The 19,665-nt window shown below is 36.6% G+C and overlaps 1 protein-coding gene across 1 annotated transcript; it reads right to left on the bottom strand.

Moving 5' to 3' along the window:
* Positions 1 to 5: 5 nt before the first annotated feature.
* Positions 6 to 17,727, bottom strand: LOC126366175 (cytochrome P450 4g15-like). Its single transcript, XM_050009136.1, has 11 exons — positions 17,587 to 17,727; positions 15,832 to 16,046; positions 9,203 to 9,400; positions 7,638 to 7,820; positions 5,844 to 5,913; positions 5,573 to 5,699; positions 5,082 to 5,271; positions 4,792 to 4,904; positions 3,660 to 3,897; positions 3,083 to 3,268; positions 6 to 1,109 (listed from the first exon to the last, which is right to left on the bottom strand). The coding sequence occupies exons 2-11, from the start codon at positions 16,040 to 16,042 to the stop codon at positions 928 to 930; spliced, it is 1,698 nt and encodes a 565-aa protein (XP_049865093.1). The 5' UTR covers positions 16,043 to 16,046; positions 17,587 to 17,727; the 3' UTR covers positions 6 to 927.
* Positions 17,728 to 19,665: the final 1,938 nt, after the last annotated feature.

Here is a 19,665-nt window from a genome sequence, read left to right as displayed (position 1 = left end):
CAAGATTTATTCATAAAAAAATCTTTATTTAAATGTTCTTATCACAAAACATTTTAAGAAGTTTTAAGAGAAAGGCGCGCCCGTCCTCCTTTTAATTAAAATTAAGCTTAACATTTATACTTATTCTAACAATTCGACCATAAAATGCAGAAACATACAACCACCTAATTAATTAGGCCAAACAAAGATTCACATTAAACAAAAAATCTTGGAATAAAATCGACTTAGAACTTTGAAATGAAATTAGGGCTAGGGTGTCTTTGTCAATGCCTATAGCACAGTAAATATGTAAAGCTTCCTATTAGTGGTAAAACGGTATCACCTGAGCTTATAAAAAACAATTTAGTTTTAAGGATCAATAATGTGCCTTTTATTAAGGGAGGAGATAGACATAGGAAGGTATGTGCCCCACACGCATGCATGACTCGCAATGTGTATACCTTCACGAGGGACGCATGTGCTACGCACGTACAAAATACCTACTTACATAGTAAGTACTTACTTACAAAATGCGTGCGGAATACGGCGTGCGGGGCACATGCCTCGCTATTTTTCCAAACAAACTATTTTGGGCGCCATCCCACTCACGTCGGACAGAGTACTGCGGGACGGAAGGCAAGAGGGGAAACCACTGCTCTATTTTTCCCTAGAAAAGTAGCATGGAGAATGCTACACCGACAAGTACGTGGCTCTTAAATTAGTGATGATGTGCCACTAGTTACTTAATAGTACACAAACAAAAATACTAAAATTGACCGCATGCAAACCCGTTTTTATAGGACCTTGTTATTTTCTGCATTTTGACCGAAAAGACTTTTTAGCCTTTTCTTAAAAAAAGAAAATATTATTCTCTTATTATTGGTGGCAACTCTAGCAGTCTTTAAGGTTGTTTGGGACGTGGACCCTGTTTAAGAATAAGAAATGAATTTATAAAGTTGAGGATGGGACTCTTTTTCTTGGTTCAAATCGGACTTGGAAGCCATCAGATCGTTTCAGGATGATGTCTGCTTGTAACTTGAATTGTTCTTGAGGAATATCTGACACGCTCTTGTAGTTGCGCAGGATTGTCGACAGGAGCACCTTTAACTTCAGTAAGGCGTATTTGCGGCCTGGAAGTAGAAATATAGGAAAGTGAGTAGGTAGAACGGAACGTAAGATTGATAGAAAGTAAGAGAGAATATTATGGAAAGATAATGAATGGGAATTTGGTTGTTTATGGTATGAATTTAGAATGGTTAATGAATGGGACGAAAGGAAGTCTTTTTTTAAATAAGAGGTTGTATTGGAGACGGACGATGTCAAAGTGTATTTTTTTGTTAAAAAGAAGGAGTATATAAATAATATATAAGGGGCGAAGAACAATGAAATATTCCTTTTAATTCTAGATATCCCACAGAAATTCACCGTAGTTATCTTCATTTTAACCTAACTCGGGGTCTAAAAAGGCCATATTGATTTCTGATTGAAATTTGCGTATATTGCGTATAGAAATGTCAAATAGCAATATTGCTTTTTTAGATATATTGATAAGATAAGATATTCATTGTGTATAAATTCAGGTACTGCAATTAAATGTGGCCTTTTTCATCACTCTGGTCTCTCCTGAACTGTCGTATCCGACAACAGCGACCTCCGACTCTTCTCGCGTGCGCTCGAATATGGCTGCCAAAGCCGAACTTTATAGAGGTAAAGGACTCTCGAAGGGCATGGTCATTGTACTAATAGTAAAATTTATGGTTAGGCTTAATCTATTCATTCATTAAACGCAAGTCACGCCTATTGGAATGGGCGAGTTATATATTGTAAGAACACGAATTGCAGGTATTGAGTTTGTGTAAGATGCTAAGATGATTGCGATTGTAATGAACGCGAATGACGATAAATCAGTCACCGAAATGGAGGTGGCACTTGAAGAAGACAGTAACACTCATTGGTCACAGGTTACTACTGGCCCTTTGTCCATATAGATAATCTAGTTGTACCTATTACGTATAGAGCACACAATCCTATATTGTGACAACATTTTATATGATTAGAAGCTGAATGCATTCTTTCGAATGTTTTTTTTTTTATTTTCGCCTTCGAATGCTAAATTGGTCAATGTCAAGTATCATGGTAAGTTAATTATATAACTCTGCTACTTAACACCTTTGACCACTTTAGAATGTGGAATCACTAAGTTGAGATACAGATGGACATTATACATTAGCATTTAAGTAGCTTATTAGCTTTTAATTACTACTACATATGGATCATTAAATCAGTCTATTAATAGACAATCCTATTTTAATGTTGAATCTAGCAGCAAAGTTTTTATAGCATTTTTAAAAACATATAACTGACTGCAGTGGGCGTCGTACGGCTGATGATGATGATAACTGACCAAAACAGAAAAATGGAGGCAAAACAAAACGATTTTAATAGTTTTTAACACGACCATGAACTAACGATAAAATAAGAAGAAATACCAGTTTCAGTCAAATTATAATTTAAAAATATCTTTATTCAGTAGGTAGGTAACATAGTTACACTTTGAAATGTCTTTTTTACATAACTAGTCAATGTTTACATAAAAGATTTAATATTTTCGAATTGAACAAAAAAGGACATACCGCGATCAGATCTAGGATGTTTTAAAGCCAGCTCACGAGTACTTTAAACCGGTGAGCATGCATGAAGTCTTTGATGAGAGTAGAAGAAGTGAAAGTGTGTCAGGATCGTAGTATGTGGAATTCCATGATCTCTGCCTACTCCGACGGGAAATAGGCGTGAATAAATGTGTAGAACATTATTTTTTAAAATTAAACTATTCGAGTTATGTGCTCTAACAAAATAGCTTATTAGGTAATAGAGGGCAGTGGGTTCGACAGTACATAACCTCGACAACATAATTTCTTGAAAATGAAGATCAATACAAAATATCAAACTGTTGAAATTTTTACTAGCTTAAATTCTTTTTCTATCATGTGGATTGTCAGGTGGGTGATCAACCTTAGCAACTATGGCGTCAGGGTTATAATTTTAACAACTACGACCCAACTAAGCCAACTAAAATTGAGACTATGAATAGTAATATCCTTACCAACACAGCTTCTGGGCCCAGCACTGAAGGGGATAAAGCTGTAGTAGTGTCGGTTCTGCGTGTTCTCAGGTAAGAAGTTGTCCGGGTCGAAGACATCGGGGTTTTTGTAGTACTTCGGGTTGCGGTGGATCTTGAATGTGCCGATCACGACTGTCGAACCGGCTGGTAGAACGTAGCCTTTGGTAGCTGTTGTGACAATATTGGTTAAACCGTAAAATTTTACTTTTATTTAAGTATTTAAAACTAGTTTCTGCCTGCGATTTTGTTCGCTTGGACTTAAGCCTTAAATTCCATCTCTATATTTTCGAACTAATTATATTAATAATACAGGATATTAGTGACATCGTAACGAAAATTTTGAGGGATGATTCAGACAATTCCACTTGATATTAACTCAGAATCATGGTCTGAATCATCTCCCTCAGTATTCGTTACTATGTCACTAACACACTGTATATTACTTCATTTTTAAAATAAGCATGGATCATGTTAAACATGAGTACTTTTATACAGTGTCTACTATTTTGTTACCTATACAGTAAATTCAATATCACAGGAAAAACTATGTATCGCTTACCTATTTTGACATCGCGTTTCAGTTTTCTGGCAATAACGGGTACTGGTGGAAACATTCTTAGAGACTCAAATATGACTCTCTCAAGGTACTTCATTTGCAGAGTATCAGCAAAGGTGGCTGGTCGATCAGAATCGCCGAAGATCTCGTACAGCTCATCGTATACCTTGGCTTGGATGTCCTGGTGGACGCCCAGAAGGCATAAGACGAAGCTGGACCCAGCCGCTGTAGTGTCGTGACCCTAAAAGTGTTTATAATTGATATTGTGAACACTAGTCTTAAATGAACTAGTCATAACTCTGATCACAGACTACAGAGTGAGAAGATTTTTAAAATATTTATACATCTGTAAGTATATTTAAGTTACTCGAAAAGCCGCGTCGTAAGTAAACATATACATGTAAGTACAAAGTCACATCACTAGTCGTATTAATCGTAGGATGTGTAAATTTACATCAACACCCGTTCTAGTAGTTTTGGTAAAAGCGGTCGGCGGCGCCGGTGCCACGGACTTTGCTACTTCGACAAGTGACAATTGACCTTGGCAGAGAACGTATGATACGATGACGGGCCATTGGGCGTTTCACACTACTTGCGGTTCGAACCACGAGTTTTCTTTTCCGTTTATTTGAGGTATTTTAATGTTTAACAAAAACATGTAAGCTCCTTTCAAACCATGTTATTCATCTTTTAGGACATCTTGACCTTCAGAACAAGGACAAGAACATTCGAAAATTGTCCACGATCAGCCACAATAGCTTTTGAAACGGGATTCCTTGAATGTAAAATCTTCGGTAACTAAACTTTCGAGAAACTCTTTAAAACACTAGATTTTAAGCTATTGTTAGAAGTTTAAATTCCTTCGTTGAAAGTGGATAAAGACCCCAGTTAAATCGATTCGAATCGCAAGTGGTGTGAAACTCCATGAACCGATATAATACGACCATTGTTGGGGCAGGTCAGAAGATAGCTGATTGTGTTGTTGATATCATATAGTGATAATCTATTGGGAATCAACAAGTCCTTTTAGCAACGAGCGAATAATTTCACAAATTTTCTGAATTCTGATTCTTGGTATATCTACGCTAACCCTAAGATTAGCTATAATACTAGAATGAATGGAAATATTACTTACCTCAAACATAATAGTGTCAACTTCTTCCTTTATTTCGTGGTCACTGATTTTGTTTGTTCCATTCTGAGCTGATTCTATCATTAAGTCTAAGAACGCAAGTCGTTTCTTCTCACCTAAAGGTGAAAACAGCAATGATTATTGTTTGCAGTGTTTTGTCAAATCTCAAATCTCGTAGATAAACCTTCAGATTGTCTCTTATTTATATAGAAATTAGAACAGTATAAGCAGTTTTGTCAAATTTAGGATTGGATGACGAATGTCCATTTTTTAAGTTATATCAAAACTCTTACCAACGTCATTTTCATCATTGAAATCTAGATCGTCCCTGTAACCTTTGAAGACCGTGTCTGCTAGTGTGGAGGTATCATTTGCCAGTCCACTATCTGACTCCTCTGGGGTACGAGTAAGCTCATCGATAGTCGGTGGAATGATGCCTTTAGCTTTGTTCCGTAGGTATGTCTCCTTCTTGTTCTTTATTACCTGCAATGATGATAGTACTTTTATTTAATAAGGCTACTATTACGCTGCCATTATTTTGAAAATTTACCGAACATTCTTTGACAGCTGTCGAGTTGTAAATAGAACAGTAATTATCAGCATCCACAACTGTCAAAATTAGGAGGTCATCGTAAATATTACAATGAAATCCAATTGTTTTGTTGGTTGACAATCGTCGGTTATTGCTTTGTTATTGAATGTTATTAGTCTTCTACATCGTTACATTAAATAATTTTCCTTTCTCAACATATTTTATATTTAGCTATGTCTATACGATACGCACCTTATTGGTCAATCCGTGAATAATACCCAAAAGTTTAATCTGCTTCTTGAAGAAAGCAGTGAATTTGAAAATGGAGTCAAAACGCATCCATATCTTGTAATGTCTTTGGTGAATAATATCACACATTCTGCAATAGATAATACTTATTAATGAATCAATAGTTTTAACATCGGCTTAATAGATTCATAATCATGAGTTACTTTGAAAGTTTGTTTGAAATCGGATAGAGTAGCTAGTATAGTACTTTATTAACATTAAGATGACGACTCACTTCATAACAGCCATAGCATAGTCAAACCCAGAGTCGTCTTGAGTTTGTCTCGTTATTCCCATTGCGGTCTCTGAAAGATGATAAAAAGTGGTGTTAGCATCAATAACAGACTCGTCTTTTTTGCTTTTTTTATTGTTATGTACTTATATAAAAGATGCTTGTCACCACCGCCTATGAACGTTAACAGTATCCGAGCTATTGCCGACTTAGTAAATGCTTTTTCTCTCTTTTGAAGAACCCTTTGATATGTTTTTTTATTTGTGTTGTGAATATTGTAGATTTGCTTCAGATAGCATTCACTGCTTGGCCGGACGAATGAGAAACGCTGAAGACTTAGTAGCGTTACTCTAATATAGCTTTAGGTAGATTGTTTAATACATATCAATCTATTCTGAGTGTATCATGGTAGGTACTTATCTGTCATTTTCTGATGCTAACGATAACATTAATTAAAACACATAATAACGGGTTCTTACCGAGTTTAAAGTAGGGATATGACGTGTTTTAATTATGATAATAACCACGTAAACTTAAAACAATGATAACATTAATATTGTAGACCTACATAACATAACATATGTTATAAATGCACATAATAAGAACGATATTAACGCATTCTTTGTTTCAACATAATATTACAAAATACAATTATGTAGCTTTATGTTAAATACAGTAAATACGCAAAGATTCATTGGAGTACCTCAATTCATTCGTATCGTGGCGCTGGGGTCATATTAATTTGCATATATTGAATTATTTAAACCTACTTTTTGCAATATAGGCTATTACTGTTAACCTTTTTTTGCTATTATATTCTAATGTAATTGTTTACGCCTTTCCTTTCGTTCAATATTAATTATTTCAGAAATCGTAGGTAAGTATATTTATTAATTTTTTTTGGGGGCGGAACGCATAAACCACTGCTCTTTTCCCCTAAAAAAGTAGCATGGAGAATGCTACACCGACAAGAGCGTAGATCTTAAATTAGTGATGATTCAACAACATAACAGATTTACAGATTAATCCAATGCGCCTGATTTAATTTGCATAATTTTAAGATTTTATAAGTTGTAAATTAAAACCAGGGTAACTTATCTATGTATCATCGTGTGGCAGGGCAGCATGACACTGTTGGATCGTCGATCCCTAGTCACACTGCCGGCTTGTGGCTAGCGGGGTACTATGCTCTGTTCGGTAACACGAAAAACATTCTTTGGGAGCAGCACACCTTCGCCGCCAAAGTTGTAACAGATACAGGGGATTCTTGCTCGTTTTGCTTTTAAGCTGCCTAATTTCCCAACCACCACCCCGGTGGCAAGCCTAAAGGGGGCAGATGGGAATAAAGGAAAATATCGAAAGAATTCAAGACAAGAAATAATGATGCTGGATGTCATATCTGTCTCGCATCTGTCGTCTGTTTCGTATCTGTTATTTTGTGTTTCTCACCGACACGTCGATATGACCACACTATCGCCAGCGACGGTCGCCAACAATTCATTAAGCATAGTTATAAGTCAAGGCATAAGTCTATTAATAAGGATATAATTGTATAAATATTTGCGCACCTGGTTACAGGTTGAATATATGCACTGTTTTACTTAGAATAAGATCTTTAACTTTGTGTTCTTGCAAATAAGTGTCTGACTATGATTCGCCGGGGATGCACTTGGAGACGCTTTGGAAACTAGACGACACTTTGGCGACGAAGCCATTTGCATGTACAAATTGTTTCGTAACGAACAAAGCGTCTCGATTAGTAATGGCCCTAAAATATTTAATAAACAAAATTCATACCTAAAAGAATATCGACAGTGACACCACTCATGTAGTCGTGGACGTCAAAGGTCTTCCCCAACTCTGATCGCATCTTCTCGACCACATTCTTGCTGTTCTGGTTGAACACACCGATGAACGACTTCAATATATTGATGTGGAACGTAGGAGCAATCATTTTTCGATGGGATCTCCATTTTTCACCTATAAATAATATATAAATGATTATTTTCAACTGTATCAGCATTAAGAAAATTCTATTGTTTTTTGTCTCAAATGGCAAAGTAAAATAAGTTATATAATATAAGTATGAATACGATAATGCAGCAGTATTTTTCGTCTCTGAATATATTGATTGCATTATAAAACACTTTAACTACTCTTCTCTTTGTGAGGTGAATTACCAACCTCATCAACCCTGGTGTCAGGGTTACTATTGAGCCGCCAAAGGCCCCTGACATGACTCATGTAACCACTACTTAGTCACATCAGTAAGTAGTAACCGGGACCAACGGATTAACGTGCCTTCCAAAGCACGGATCATCTTACTTTTTGGACAATCAGGTGATCAGCCTGTAATGTCCTAACCAAACTAGGAACACAAAGTGATTTTTGTGATTTGTCCCCACCGGGATTCGAACCCGGAACCTCCGGATCGTGAGCTCAACGCTCAACCACTGGCCACAGAGGTCGTTTAATTTAACTACTAATAAAGTTAAAAATCTCATTACTTTTCGTACAATTTGTTGTGTAAAGGTGGTAAGGCCTTTTAAAATCCAAAACCCGCTGTTGATTATTTATTGTCAATGTCTCGAAATCTGGGCCCTTCGAGATTAAATTAGCTTTTATTATTTGCCGCAAATGGCGTTTACTACTTGGCCTGAGGTGAAATTCATCATCATCATCAGCCCATTCACGTCCCCACTGCTGGGGCACAGGCCTTCCCTGTGGATGGATAGGGAGATCGGGCCTTAAACCATCACGCGGGCCCAGTGCGGATTGATGGTTATTAACGACTGCTAATGCAGCCGGGACCAACGGCTTACCGTGCCTTCCGAAGCACGGAGGAGCTCGAGATGAATTTTTTTTTTGTGGTCACCCATCCTATGACCGGCCTTTGCGAAAGTTGCTTTACTTCAACAATCGCAGACCGAGCGCGTTAACCGCTGCGCCACCGAGCTCCTCAAATTAATAAGCTTTAGTCAATAATTAGTTCCTAGAAGTTATTCAAGCGTTATTTGATAGTATTGTCCCATTTTTATAAATTGCTATAAGTCAGCTGTCACGTAAAAAATATATAGTAATACGATCCATCCACGTGTTATGTTACTTACAAAGATGGGTTTAATATTTGGCCATTTTTTAAAATGTCTGAAATGTTTGCACTATAGATAATTGATATCACGTGATTTCCTGATGGGGATAACAGCTCATTATTCTGAGTTAATATCAAGTGTAATTTTCCATCGTATAAGTATAGAAATGAAAAAAAAAATACGAAGGAAAATTCCACTTGATATTAACTCGGAATCATGGTCTGAATCATCCTCCTCAGTGTTCGTTACGATGCCACTAATATTAATTACCTGAGCTGATAAGCAATCCTTCACCCAGCCAGGGCTTAAAGAACCGGTACTCCGATGACTTATCGATATGGACGTGACTGCTGAGGATAACCTCGACATCGTCAGCGTCCGTCAGGAAGATGACCAGCTTCGACCCGAGCCAACCTCTGATGACGTTGCCATACTTCTCCGCGTACTCCAGGCCGATGTCCACTAGTTCTGTTGACATAAAATAAAAATAACTTTCTCTCTCTCTCTCATGAGGGATGTGAGTTCAACAACCGAACTCATCAACCCTGGTATCAGGGTGACTATTAAGCGACCAAAAACCCCTGACAATGGCTCATGTAACGACTACATACTAAGTAAATAGTAACCGAAAACGACTGCTTAACATGCCTTCCGAAACATGGAACATGTTACTTTCGGACAATCGGGTGATCAGCGTGCAGTGTCCTAATCAAACTAGGGATTCGAAAACGGGACCTCAGGATCCTGAGGCCGTTAGAAAGAAAGAAAGAAAGAAGTATATCATTGTTATAGAAGCGAAAGTTAGTCAGGATCGTAGTAGGTGGAATTAGTCCTCTGCCTACCCCAACAGGAAATACGCGTGATTTTATGTATTTACATTATGTATCTGCATCTAGACAATGATAAATCCGAATTCAGACAGCCTCTTTTGACGTGACTTATTGTAGATTTGTCGCAGATGGCCGGACAAATGAGGAGCGCTGAAGGCTCTCATCCGGTACAACTCGGTACCCGGTATCGTCCGAAAAAGTAAGGTGATTCCGTGCTTCGGAGGGCACGTTAAGCTGTTAGTCCCGGTTATTGGCCGTAAAAACACCTCCACCAATTTGCAGTGGAGCAGCGTGGTGGTGTGTGCTCCATACCCCCTCAGGTTGATTGAGGGGAGACCTGTGCCCAGCAGTGGGACATATATAGGCTGTTTATGTTTATATTAATAAAGTGTATTTACATTATCTGGTTTTGTTTGTCTAATTTAGTTATGTTGTGTTGAGTACACAAATAAGCGAAATATAATTAAGTTTTTCTACAAATATATTATATAGATACTTTTTTATATTTATTTTATATATTTCCTTTACGAGTAGAAATGGCCCTACAACGGAATGCAAATTAATCAACCTTATCGAATTATTGCTGAATCGCAATTAATTAGCATTCAAGGAATATTAAGAAGCATTGTACAAGGGCGTGCGGTATTCAGTATAATTTATTTTTTATGTACTGTTACTTAAAGAGTTTGTAAACATGAACTTGAAAGTTAGTTGAATTTTTATTAGTAGGTAATTAAAACACTTTCAATTGTGTGTCGCATGTCTTTTCACTAAGCACAAGTATGTTATTGTGGCCTTGTTTACGCTATTGTTATGTTAGTCCAAAATCCGATATAAATACTTAATAAATATTTATTTATTATACAGTATTCCATACACATAATCGTTGCAGGTATAGGCCTATTGCGACATATATTATGTAAACAATATCCCTATTCCTATAATATTATACTTAGTCATCTGTGTACTATAGGGTCGTAAGGCTCAAAGTACTTTTAAAATCCAAATCCCATTGTTTAACTATTGTGTCTGGAAATCCGGGCCTTACGAGGATATACGTACATAACATAAAAAGAATATACATATTTTATTTACAGCAATGCGATTTTCAGAGTAATGAGTGAGCTGCAGAGATTTTAACATAAATAATGTTATCATTTTATTTGATTTTATTGTGTTTTAATTTATCTTGTATATTATTTTATTATATTTTTATGATAATTAAAGCACATAATAACGGGCCCATTTAAACGCGGTAAGAACCCGTTATTATGTGCTTTAATTATGATAATAACCGCGTAAACTTAAAACAATGTATTTTTATGATATTTGTATATGATATATGGGTTTTTTATGCCTTTTAATAAAGAATGTTATTATTAATTATAAATAACAGTCTTTAATTATTAAGAATAACTTAGTTATCTAATAGTGATTTCAGTGAATTCGTGTTTTGAACAGTGTCAAACTTACAGATTCCTGACTTTATTCGGTCTTTTATTAATATTGAATTAATAATTATCAGTTAATAAATATTACGAACCCAAACGTTGTCCAATGGACCGTCAGATACCTATTACTATCTTAAAAACGTGTACGGTCATGAGTACTAATGTGTATACACTTTGATACCATGTCACATTAACTTTTTTAACAATTTAAACTGACTCCGTCGTCCAGTGGTTGAACGTTGTGCTCACAATCCGGAAGTCCCGGGTACGAATCCCGGTGGGGATAAATCACAAAAATCACTTTGTGATCCCTAGTTTGCTTAGGACATTACAGGCTGATCACCTGATTGTCCAAAAAGTAAGATGATCCGTACTTTGGAAGGCACGTTAAGCCGTTGGTCCCGGTTACTACTTACTGACGTGACTAAGTAGTCGTTACATAAGTCATGTCAGAGGCCTATGGCGGCTCAGTAATAACCCTAATACCAGGGTTGATGGGGTTGGTAATCCACCTCACAATCCACACGATAGAAGAAGAAGAACAAATTAAACCGTAAGTCTCATTAAATGTCAAATATAACAGTGCGGCAGGGTTCTAAAGTGGGTACATGAAATATCATGTACACATGTGTCAATATGTGTCATGTAGTCATGAGTAATAACTCATGACTGTACCTATCAATTGTAACACACGTGTTTGAACCAAATAAACGTGTCGGAAGGAAGAATTATGCCAAGATCGAAGCAAATTAAACTCCATAGTTATTGACCTCAACTTCAACAATTGACCAAACGGCCTCCGTGGTCCATTGATTGAGTGTTGGATTCACAATACGGAGGTCCCGGGTTCAAATCCCAAGGGGTACGTACACAAATATTTCATTGTGATCCTTAGTTTGGTTAAGACATAGCAGGCTGATCACCTGATTGTCCGAAAGTAAGATGATCCGTGCTTCGGAAGGCACGTTAAGCCATTGGTCCCGGTTACTATTTACTGATGTAAGTGAGTAATCGTTACATGAGCCATGTCAGGGGCCTTTGGCAGCTCAATTATAACCCTGACACCAGGGGATGGGATGGTATTCTACCTCACAACCCACACGATAAGAAGAAGAAGGTTAAATGTCAAATATGAAAGAGGCCACGTTAAGCAAGCGGTCCCGGCTAGAATTGACTTAACAGATATGTGGCAGCCCAATAACCCTGACACCAGGGTTAAACCCACACGAGAGAAGAAGATCAGCCTCAAATAGGTGGGAGTTTATCAGTGTGCAACTTCAGTATCATTAAAAAAAATAATCTGCATCCTCATCAGCCTTTAAGAATCCAAATACATGGTGTTAGTGACATCGTAACGAATATTGAGGGAGATGTTTCAGGCCATGATTCTGGGTTAATATCAAGTGGAATTTTCCGTAGCAAATTTCATGTCTTTTAAAATTATTTTCAATTTTATATTTTTGCGATAGAAAACTCCACTTGATATTAACTTAGAATAATGAGCTGTATCATCCCTCCTAGCATTTGTTACGATGTCACTTGCACCGCATACAAGTAAATGCATGTAGCCATACAAGTAGGTATGGGTGTTAGTGACACCGTAATGAATACTGAGGGGGATGATTCAAACTATGATTCTGAGTTGATATCAAGTGGAATTTCCTGTCGGAAAATTCATGAAATTTTTTGTATTTTTACCGACTTCAAAAAAGGAGGAGGTTCTCAATTCAACCGTATATTTTTTTAAATTATTTTCAGATACATACCTTAGCGACGGTAAATTCCACGTAATATCAACCCGGAATCATGGTCTGAATCATCCCTCAAAGTTTTCGTTACGATGTCACTAACATCCTTGTATACTTGCAACTTTGTAGTCTAAAATTTGTCTAGGTGAAGCCAATCCATCTAACCTTGAAATTGATTAATGCACCTACGCATAGCGTGTTCTACGCGCATCGTAATTTGATACAGAGCACTTAGACAATAATTTGAAATATGCACGAATTACTGTACTTAGTGGGGCATAAGTGCGAGTTATCCGTCGAATGGTTAAGGCGCTAAGTACACGTTTTAAATGCGTATCAATTTAATGTTTTTGAATGTTTAATTAATATTTTTGCAACCGTTTGCTTTGATAATGACTAGGTGTATAAACGGTTTGTATGTTTCCGCTTCTGAGGTTAACCTGTCTCTAAGCGTAGCTAATGAAGGACTTTCCAATCGTTGTTCCCCAAAAACACGATAGATGGCGTTGTTAAGTTTTTTCTTCGTTTAGACTTCTGATTACATGGATAACAGACATATGCATCTTTTATCTTTGTTTTTGGGTATAAATGATGACTATTTTTATTACATCAAGATACAATTACAACTTCCACCCATTATTACTCTGATCAAAATAAAGAGAAGCAATATATGTAGCAACATCATTCTATACATAATGTGATTCAAATATCAAGCAACAATTAGTTTTATATATGCTTCTGCCATTACATTTCATTTTTGATTAATTATGTACCCCAGCAACGAGAAAATAGGTTATTATCACGTTAAAAGTGAACAACGCCATCTATCGTGTGGTTGAGGAACGTCGATTGGAAAATCCCTCATTGCAAGACCAACAAAAACATTGTATTACCTACTGAAAAAAAATAATCAAGGGGTTAGCTAATTAGAAAACGATTGTGACAATTGATAGATTTTTTTTTAAATGACTTATTGTAGATTTGCCACAGATGGCATTACATACCTACTTGGCCGGACAAATGTAATCGATAGTGACAGTGATAAACATTTATGGGATTGACATAATCACACGGCGCCTTAAGGACGTAATATACGATCGCGACCACCCGATTACTCTAACCATACATAAACTGCCTTTATACGTCCCACTGCTGGGCACAGGCCTCCCCTCAATCAACCGGAGGGGGTATGTAGCATACTCCACCACGCTGCTCCAGTGCGGGTTGGTGGAGGTGTTTTTACGGCCAATAGCCGGGACCAACGGCTTAACGTGCCTTCCGAAGCACGGAATCATCTTACTTTTTCGGACAATCAGGTGACTCAAGCCTGAAAAGTCCTTACCAAACAAAGGACAGTCTCACACAGTGATTTAGACAATGTCCCCATCGGGAATCGAACCCGGACCTCCAGATCGTGAGCGTAACGCTCTAACCACTAGACCACGGAGGCTGTTTAGCGAAGCGGCCAATCAGCTCGCGACAACAAACACTTCAGAACCCCGATACCAAACCAACGATTTCCATCATTCAGCGCTTATCGCTATCGACCCACTAGGGTCGATTAAATCTTTCAAATATTACTCTTAGATGACGCCCTGAGCAGAGGTTCGCGCCCAACTAAGTACCCTCAGGCCTGTTGTCTTAAATTTTATACCGGGTACCCTCAGTGCTCCTCATTTGTTCAGCCAAGTAGTTAATAAAAAGACACTCTTGTCACTGTCGATTGTCATAATCGTTGACTATGCGTTGACTAAGCCCCCAGATTCACAATTACTTAATTGAGCTCAAAAACTATTGAAATCGAATCCAATGCCAAGTTTAAATGCATTCAACCAAACCTAAAATAGGTATGGTAATGATTGTTACTTGTGAATGAAACATTCTACCCTTTTTAACTACTTTATACTTTTAAATTTGTACTTACTTGAAAGATTTTTGTGTTATAAAAATACTTGTAAAACTTGACAAAATATGGTAGCATGAAGTATTAGTATCGTATTGTAAGATATTGGAGCCTTATTTTTTTTTAATTTTTTGACATGACTTATTGTAGATTTGCCGCTATTAGGTTTGGCATTAACTACTTGGCCGGACAAATCAGGAGCGCTGAAGGCTCTCACCCGGTACAAAGTTTTAAGACAACAGGCCTCAGGGGGTGCCCAGTTGGGCGCGAACCTCGGCTCAGGGCGTCGTCTGAGAGGAAAAATATTTGAAAGAATTAATCGACTTTAGTGGGTCGACAGCGATAAGCGCTGATTGAGGGAAGTCGTCGACCACACCGGCGGGGTCGGTATCGGGGATATTGGAGCCGGGTATTGTCACTTCGTAGTGTTACAGAGAAAAGAATCGATCGACCTACTATCGACTGATCATCATTATGCTAATGAATGTCACAACACTAGCTATCGTACTGTGACAGATCCAATTCTTACCTTTGAGGCTATTGTAAAATGTTGTCTAAGTATATTGAAATATAATCAATAATTGCACTGAACTGGTTCTTCTGTTTGAGTAATAGTAGTTATATTATTGGGCAGTTACCTATTAGGTCAAAGATAAATTATGAAATTCTGATTACTAAAAAAAAAACAGATTTAAAACTGACGAAAAACATTTTAATTTTTCTATATACTTAACTAATTCATGAATTATAATAAAGAAAAATGTAATAATAATTGCGACATTTTATCACGTTTTTCTATGACGTCACAGGTTATTTCGTGTTTTGACGTTTATAAAAAAAAAACGACTAGTTGGAAACTACCCTATTCATGTGTCATTTTATGGTGATTTTTCCCGGACGCGTTGTCCTGGAACGTCTTAAGAAAGATAAAATTTCTTCTAAAATTTAAATATAAAATTTGACTTACGATCAGGCTTTTTCCCAATAGCGAGCAGAGCGTTGCCGAATATGGGTAACGCCATGGGTCCTGGTATCTTATTCCCTAGTTTATACAGCCTGGACTTCTGCTGCCATCGGTACAGCAACCAGAGGCCCGAAGCCAATAGGACCAGGGGGTAAAAGAGGAGCCTGGTCATCATGTGATCGTTGGTGTGGATGTCTGCCACCGTGGTCGCCATGGCTCTAAAAGAAAAATATAAGTCGTAAATATGAGTTGTGGATAATAAAAGGTAGGAGAGTGAGTCTGACTAAATTATGAATGCTATTCGAGATAATAAATTACGTCAAAAATGCTACAGGTCACGACATGCTAAATAATCTACGTTCTTCCAAAAAAACAGGTGGCTCTGTAGAATATTGCTTTTTTTAACCTTCTAATTTAATGGATAACAGACAAAAAGAAAGAAAGGAAAGTATTTATTACGCATGCATATTTTATCTTTGTTTTATATATGTCTCTGTCTTTACTTTACATTCCCAGTGTCTTTTATGATCGTAGATTTCTGAGTGAAGATCATAAATATTTAGTTTTTAGACGAACGGTGATTACAATGCGCGCACGATATGCGGTTTCCGATAATAAAGGTACGTATAATTTAGTTGTCCTTGTAAAAAAATAATAGTACATCTCCTACTGAATGGTATTAATGCCATATCTCACTCACTCACTAGGACACCACGCGGTTGCCGGCAACAAATTGGTTACGCAACCAGATGAGATACAAAAAAAAAATAAAAAAATGAGGAACTTTTCAGCCTACGTTTCCCAATTAATACCTATTTTCTCGGGGTACATAATTATACAAAAATATAACGTAATGGTAGAGGTATTATATAAAAGTAATTGTTGCTTTATATTTCCTCTCTTTATTTTAATCTGAATAATATTGGGCGGAAGATGTGTTGTCCCTGCGTGTAATAACAAGGGTCATCATTTATACCCAAAAACGAAGATAAAAGATGAATCCATGAATTTAGTTGGTTAAAAGAAGACAAATCTCTTAATATTTTTGGGGTTCGTAGCCTGGAAAGTCTCCCCTTGTTGGCGGCGCTACCGCGGTGGAACCATCATGGTGTCTTAATTAGATCCCTTACCTAAAATAAACCATTAAATTTCAACTCTAACTTGCAAACGCAATAAGGACTTTCAGGTTACTTCTTCTTCTATCGGGTTACAGGTTATTTTTTTTGTTTTTTTTTTTGACGTGACTTATTGTAGGTCTGCCGCAGATGCCATTAACTACTTGGCCGGAGATTACAGGTTACTAACCACTGCATTCACTTTATTCATTCAGTAATAACTACATTAGGTTCCATTGGTTTAAGAATTGATGTATACGTAATGTGTTACTATAGAACCACATTGCGTTTAAACATTTATATACTAATATTTATTTATAAGTTTGAAGTTATAAATAAAATTTATAATGTAATATAAAAAGATTAATTGCTTTTTACACCTGAAAAGTGATAACTGAAATGAAAAAATAAGTGGTTATACTTAAGTAGCTATTAAGTAATCTGTGCTTGTAACGAAGATCTGAGAGATGGCGTAAAAAATAAATAATGATAAATAGTAAACATGAGATAATTTGAATTAAATATTGGATTCGGAATAAATGTTTTGTAAAAATAAAATCGAATAATTCAAGTTCTAGTTTGACCTATCCCACTGAGTTTATATAACTACATTATTTTGTAAAAGAAAATTATATTGACATACCTGTCAAAAAAGTGCCCGAAACTAAATATTTTTCAAAGTATTTTAATTATTTTATTTTTTTACACTCCGTAACCACAAGCGCGTTGGGTGGGATCCCAAGAATCAATGCACGATGCACAGGGCAATCCTGACACACGCTTATTGTAATCTGATATCGGTTTTTGCATATTACGTACCTACACTTTTATATCGATTTCCTGTCGACATATTATTGGTCAAGTGGAAAGTAGGTATAAATTCGCGTGTGATGTAATATGGATCACTGAATTATTAAGGCGATGAATTGTAAATACGCATTCGTGGTAGCCCTTGTTCGGGGGACACGTGACTATTTTTTTCTTTTTATTTACATCGCAGTGTCACGGGTTCGAATCACGGCACGGTACTGAGTTTGAATACCTACTTACATGTTTGGATCATAGATAATTCGGCCGTGTATTAGGTTCAAAAGATAAAGTATGAAATTCTAATTACTAAATAAAGACAGATCTAAAACGAACGAAAAACATTTTCTTTTTTCTATTTAACTTGTTTATGAATTTTAATCAAGAAACACGTCTAATAAGTCACGTTATGTTACGTTTTTCTATGACGTCATAGTGTGCTTTTTTATACAAATTCCAAAGTAATATCGTGTTTTGACGTTTAGTAAAAAGTAACTTTGGACGAGTTGGAAACTCTACCTCCGAATTTTCTGGAAACGATATTACAGATCGACGGGGAATCTTTTCACGGTCCAAAATCAGCTATTTATTCCCAGTCGATTTGTATATTTCATTTTCCGAAAAGGGTATAATTTATGCGGACATCATAAATATTTTTAAGACTCTTAAGCTTAGACACCAAATAAAATAAACAACTCCAAATAAGATATTTGAGACACTATTAACCAAAATAATACAAAAATTGTCAGAAAAATAGCACGCCATGTACTAATATTCTATTTGGTTTCCAAAATGGATAAATGGTCACCAAGTAATGTATAACTCAAAGATTAATATTATTACCAAAAATCTTACTCCGAAATAGTTTGACGTCATCCTCTCTCTCTCTCTCTCTTTATTTAAGAGCTGCGCTCTTGTCGGTGGAGTAATCGCCTTCAATACTCCATAGATAGGGCGTGTAGAACGGTGGTTGCCCCAATCGCCTTCCATTCCGCAGTACACCGACCAATTTCTCATTCGGTGATGTTCTAGCTAGAGCCCTCCAACCAGTACTGATACTGCTATGCCCGGCATCAGCGGGACGTCATCCAAAATATATTATTTGAACCTAGACTATTTTAATGTAAGGTATATATATATATATACAACAATTAACAAGTGACGTATATTTTGGAACCCAGTATATTTAGTTAATTTCATATAACAATAAATAAGTGCGTACTTGTGGGAACCCCTGTATATTAATTGGTATTTAAGAAATATTCGGGCGATCGCTAGCTTTTTTAGCCCAAAAATGCTGCTTGCTTGTGTAAGCATACATAAAGTCACGCCTTTTTCGGACCGGGGTAAGCAGAGCTTCGATCCTGACACACTTCTCTTGTTTCCTCCACATTCATCAATCGTTTTATACACGCACGCCGGTTCAGAGTAGACCGTACTAAACCTTTTCTAAGAACATCACCAATTTGGTGAATGTAAGTAAAATATAATCCATGAAAATAAAGAGTACCTTAACAATGAACTAGTTCGTCGGGTTCACAAAAAGTTGTTGGCTTATTTTCCTGACATTTTCACCTGAAAACTCTCATTGTTCGTATTATATGAATATTCATACACATGTTGGATGTATGACGCAATAAAAGCTTCAAAATATTTAAAGTAAGTATTATTATTCTTTGTATTGACAGATAGATACTTGAGCCCTTTGAAATGTGGTGTTGGATGAGGATGGAAATAATATGTTGCACAGAAAGGGTTACTAATGAAGAAGTAGTCTATCTTCATCTGTGTGAATCTGTTTTGTATGTTGTGTGCAATAAAGTATATTTGATTTGATTTGATTTGAAGTACTAGTCTTCTTCTTCTTCTTCTATCGTGTTGGTTGCGAGGTGGAATATCAACCTCATCAACCCTG

The sequence above is a fragment of the Pectinophora gossypiella genome, chromosome 4 (genome assembly GCF_024362695.1).
Source record: "Pectinophora gossypiella chromosome 4, ilPecGoss1.1, whole genome shotgun sequence".
Classification (NCBI taxonomy): Eukaryota; Metazoa; Arthropoda; class Insecta; order Lepidoptera; family Gelechiidae; genus Pectinophora; species Pectinophora gossypiella.
Note: the sequence above shows the minus strand (reverse complement) of the source record. Positions and strands in the feature narration are given on the sequence as shown.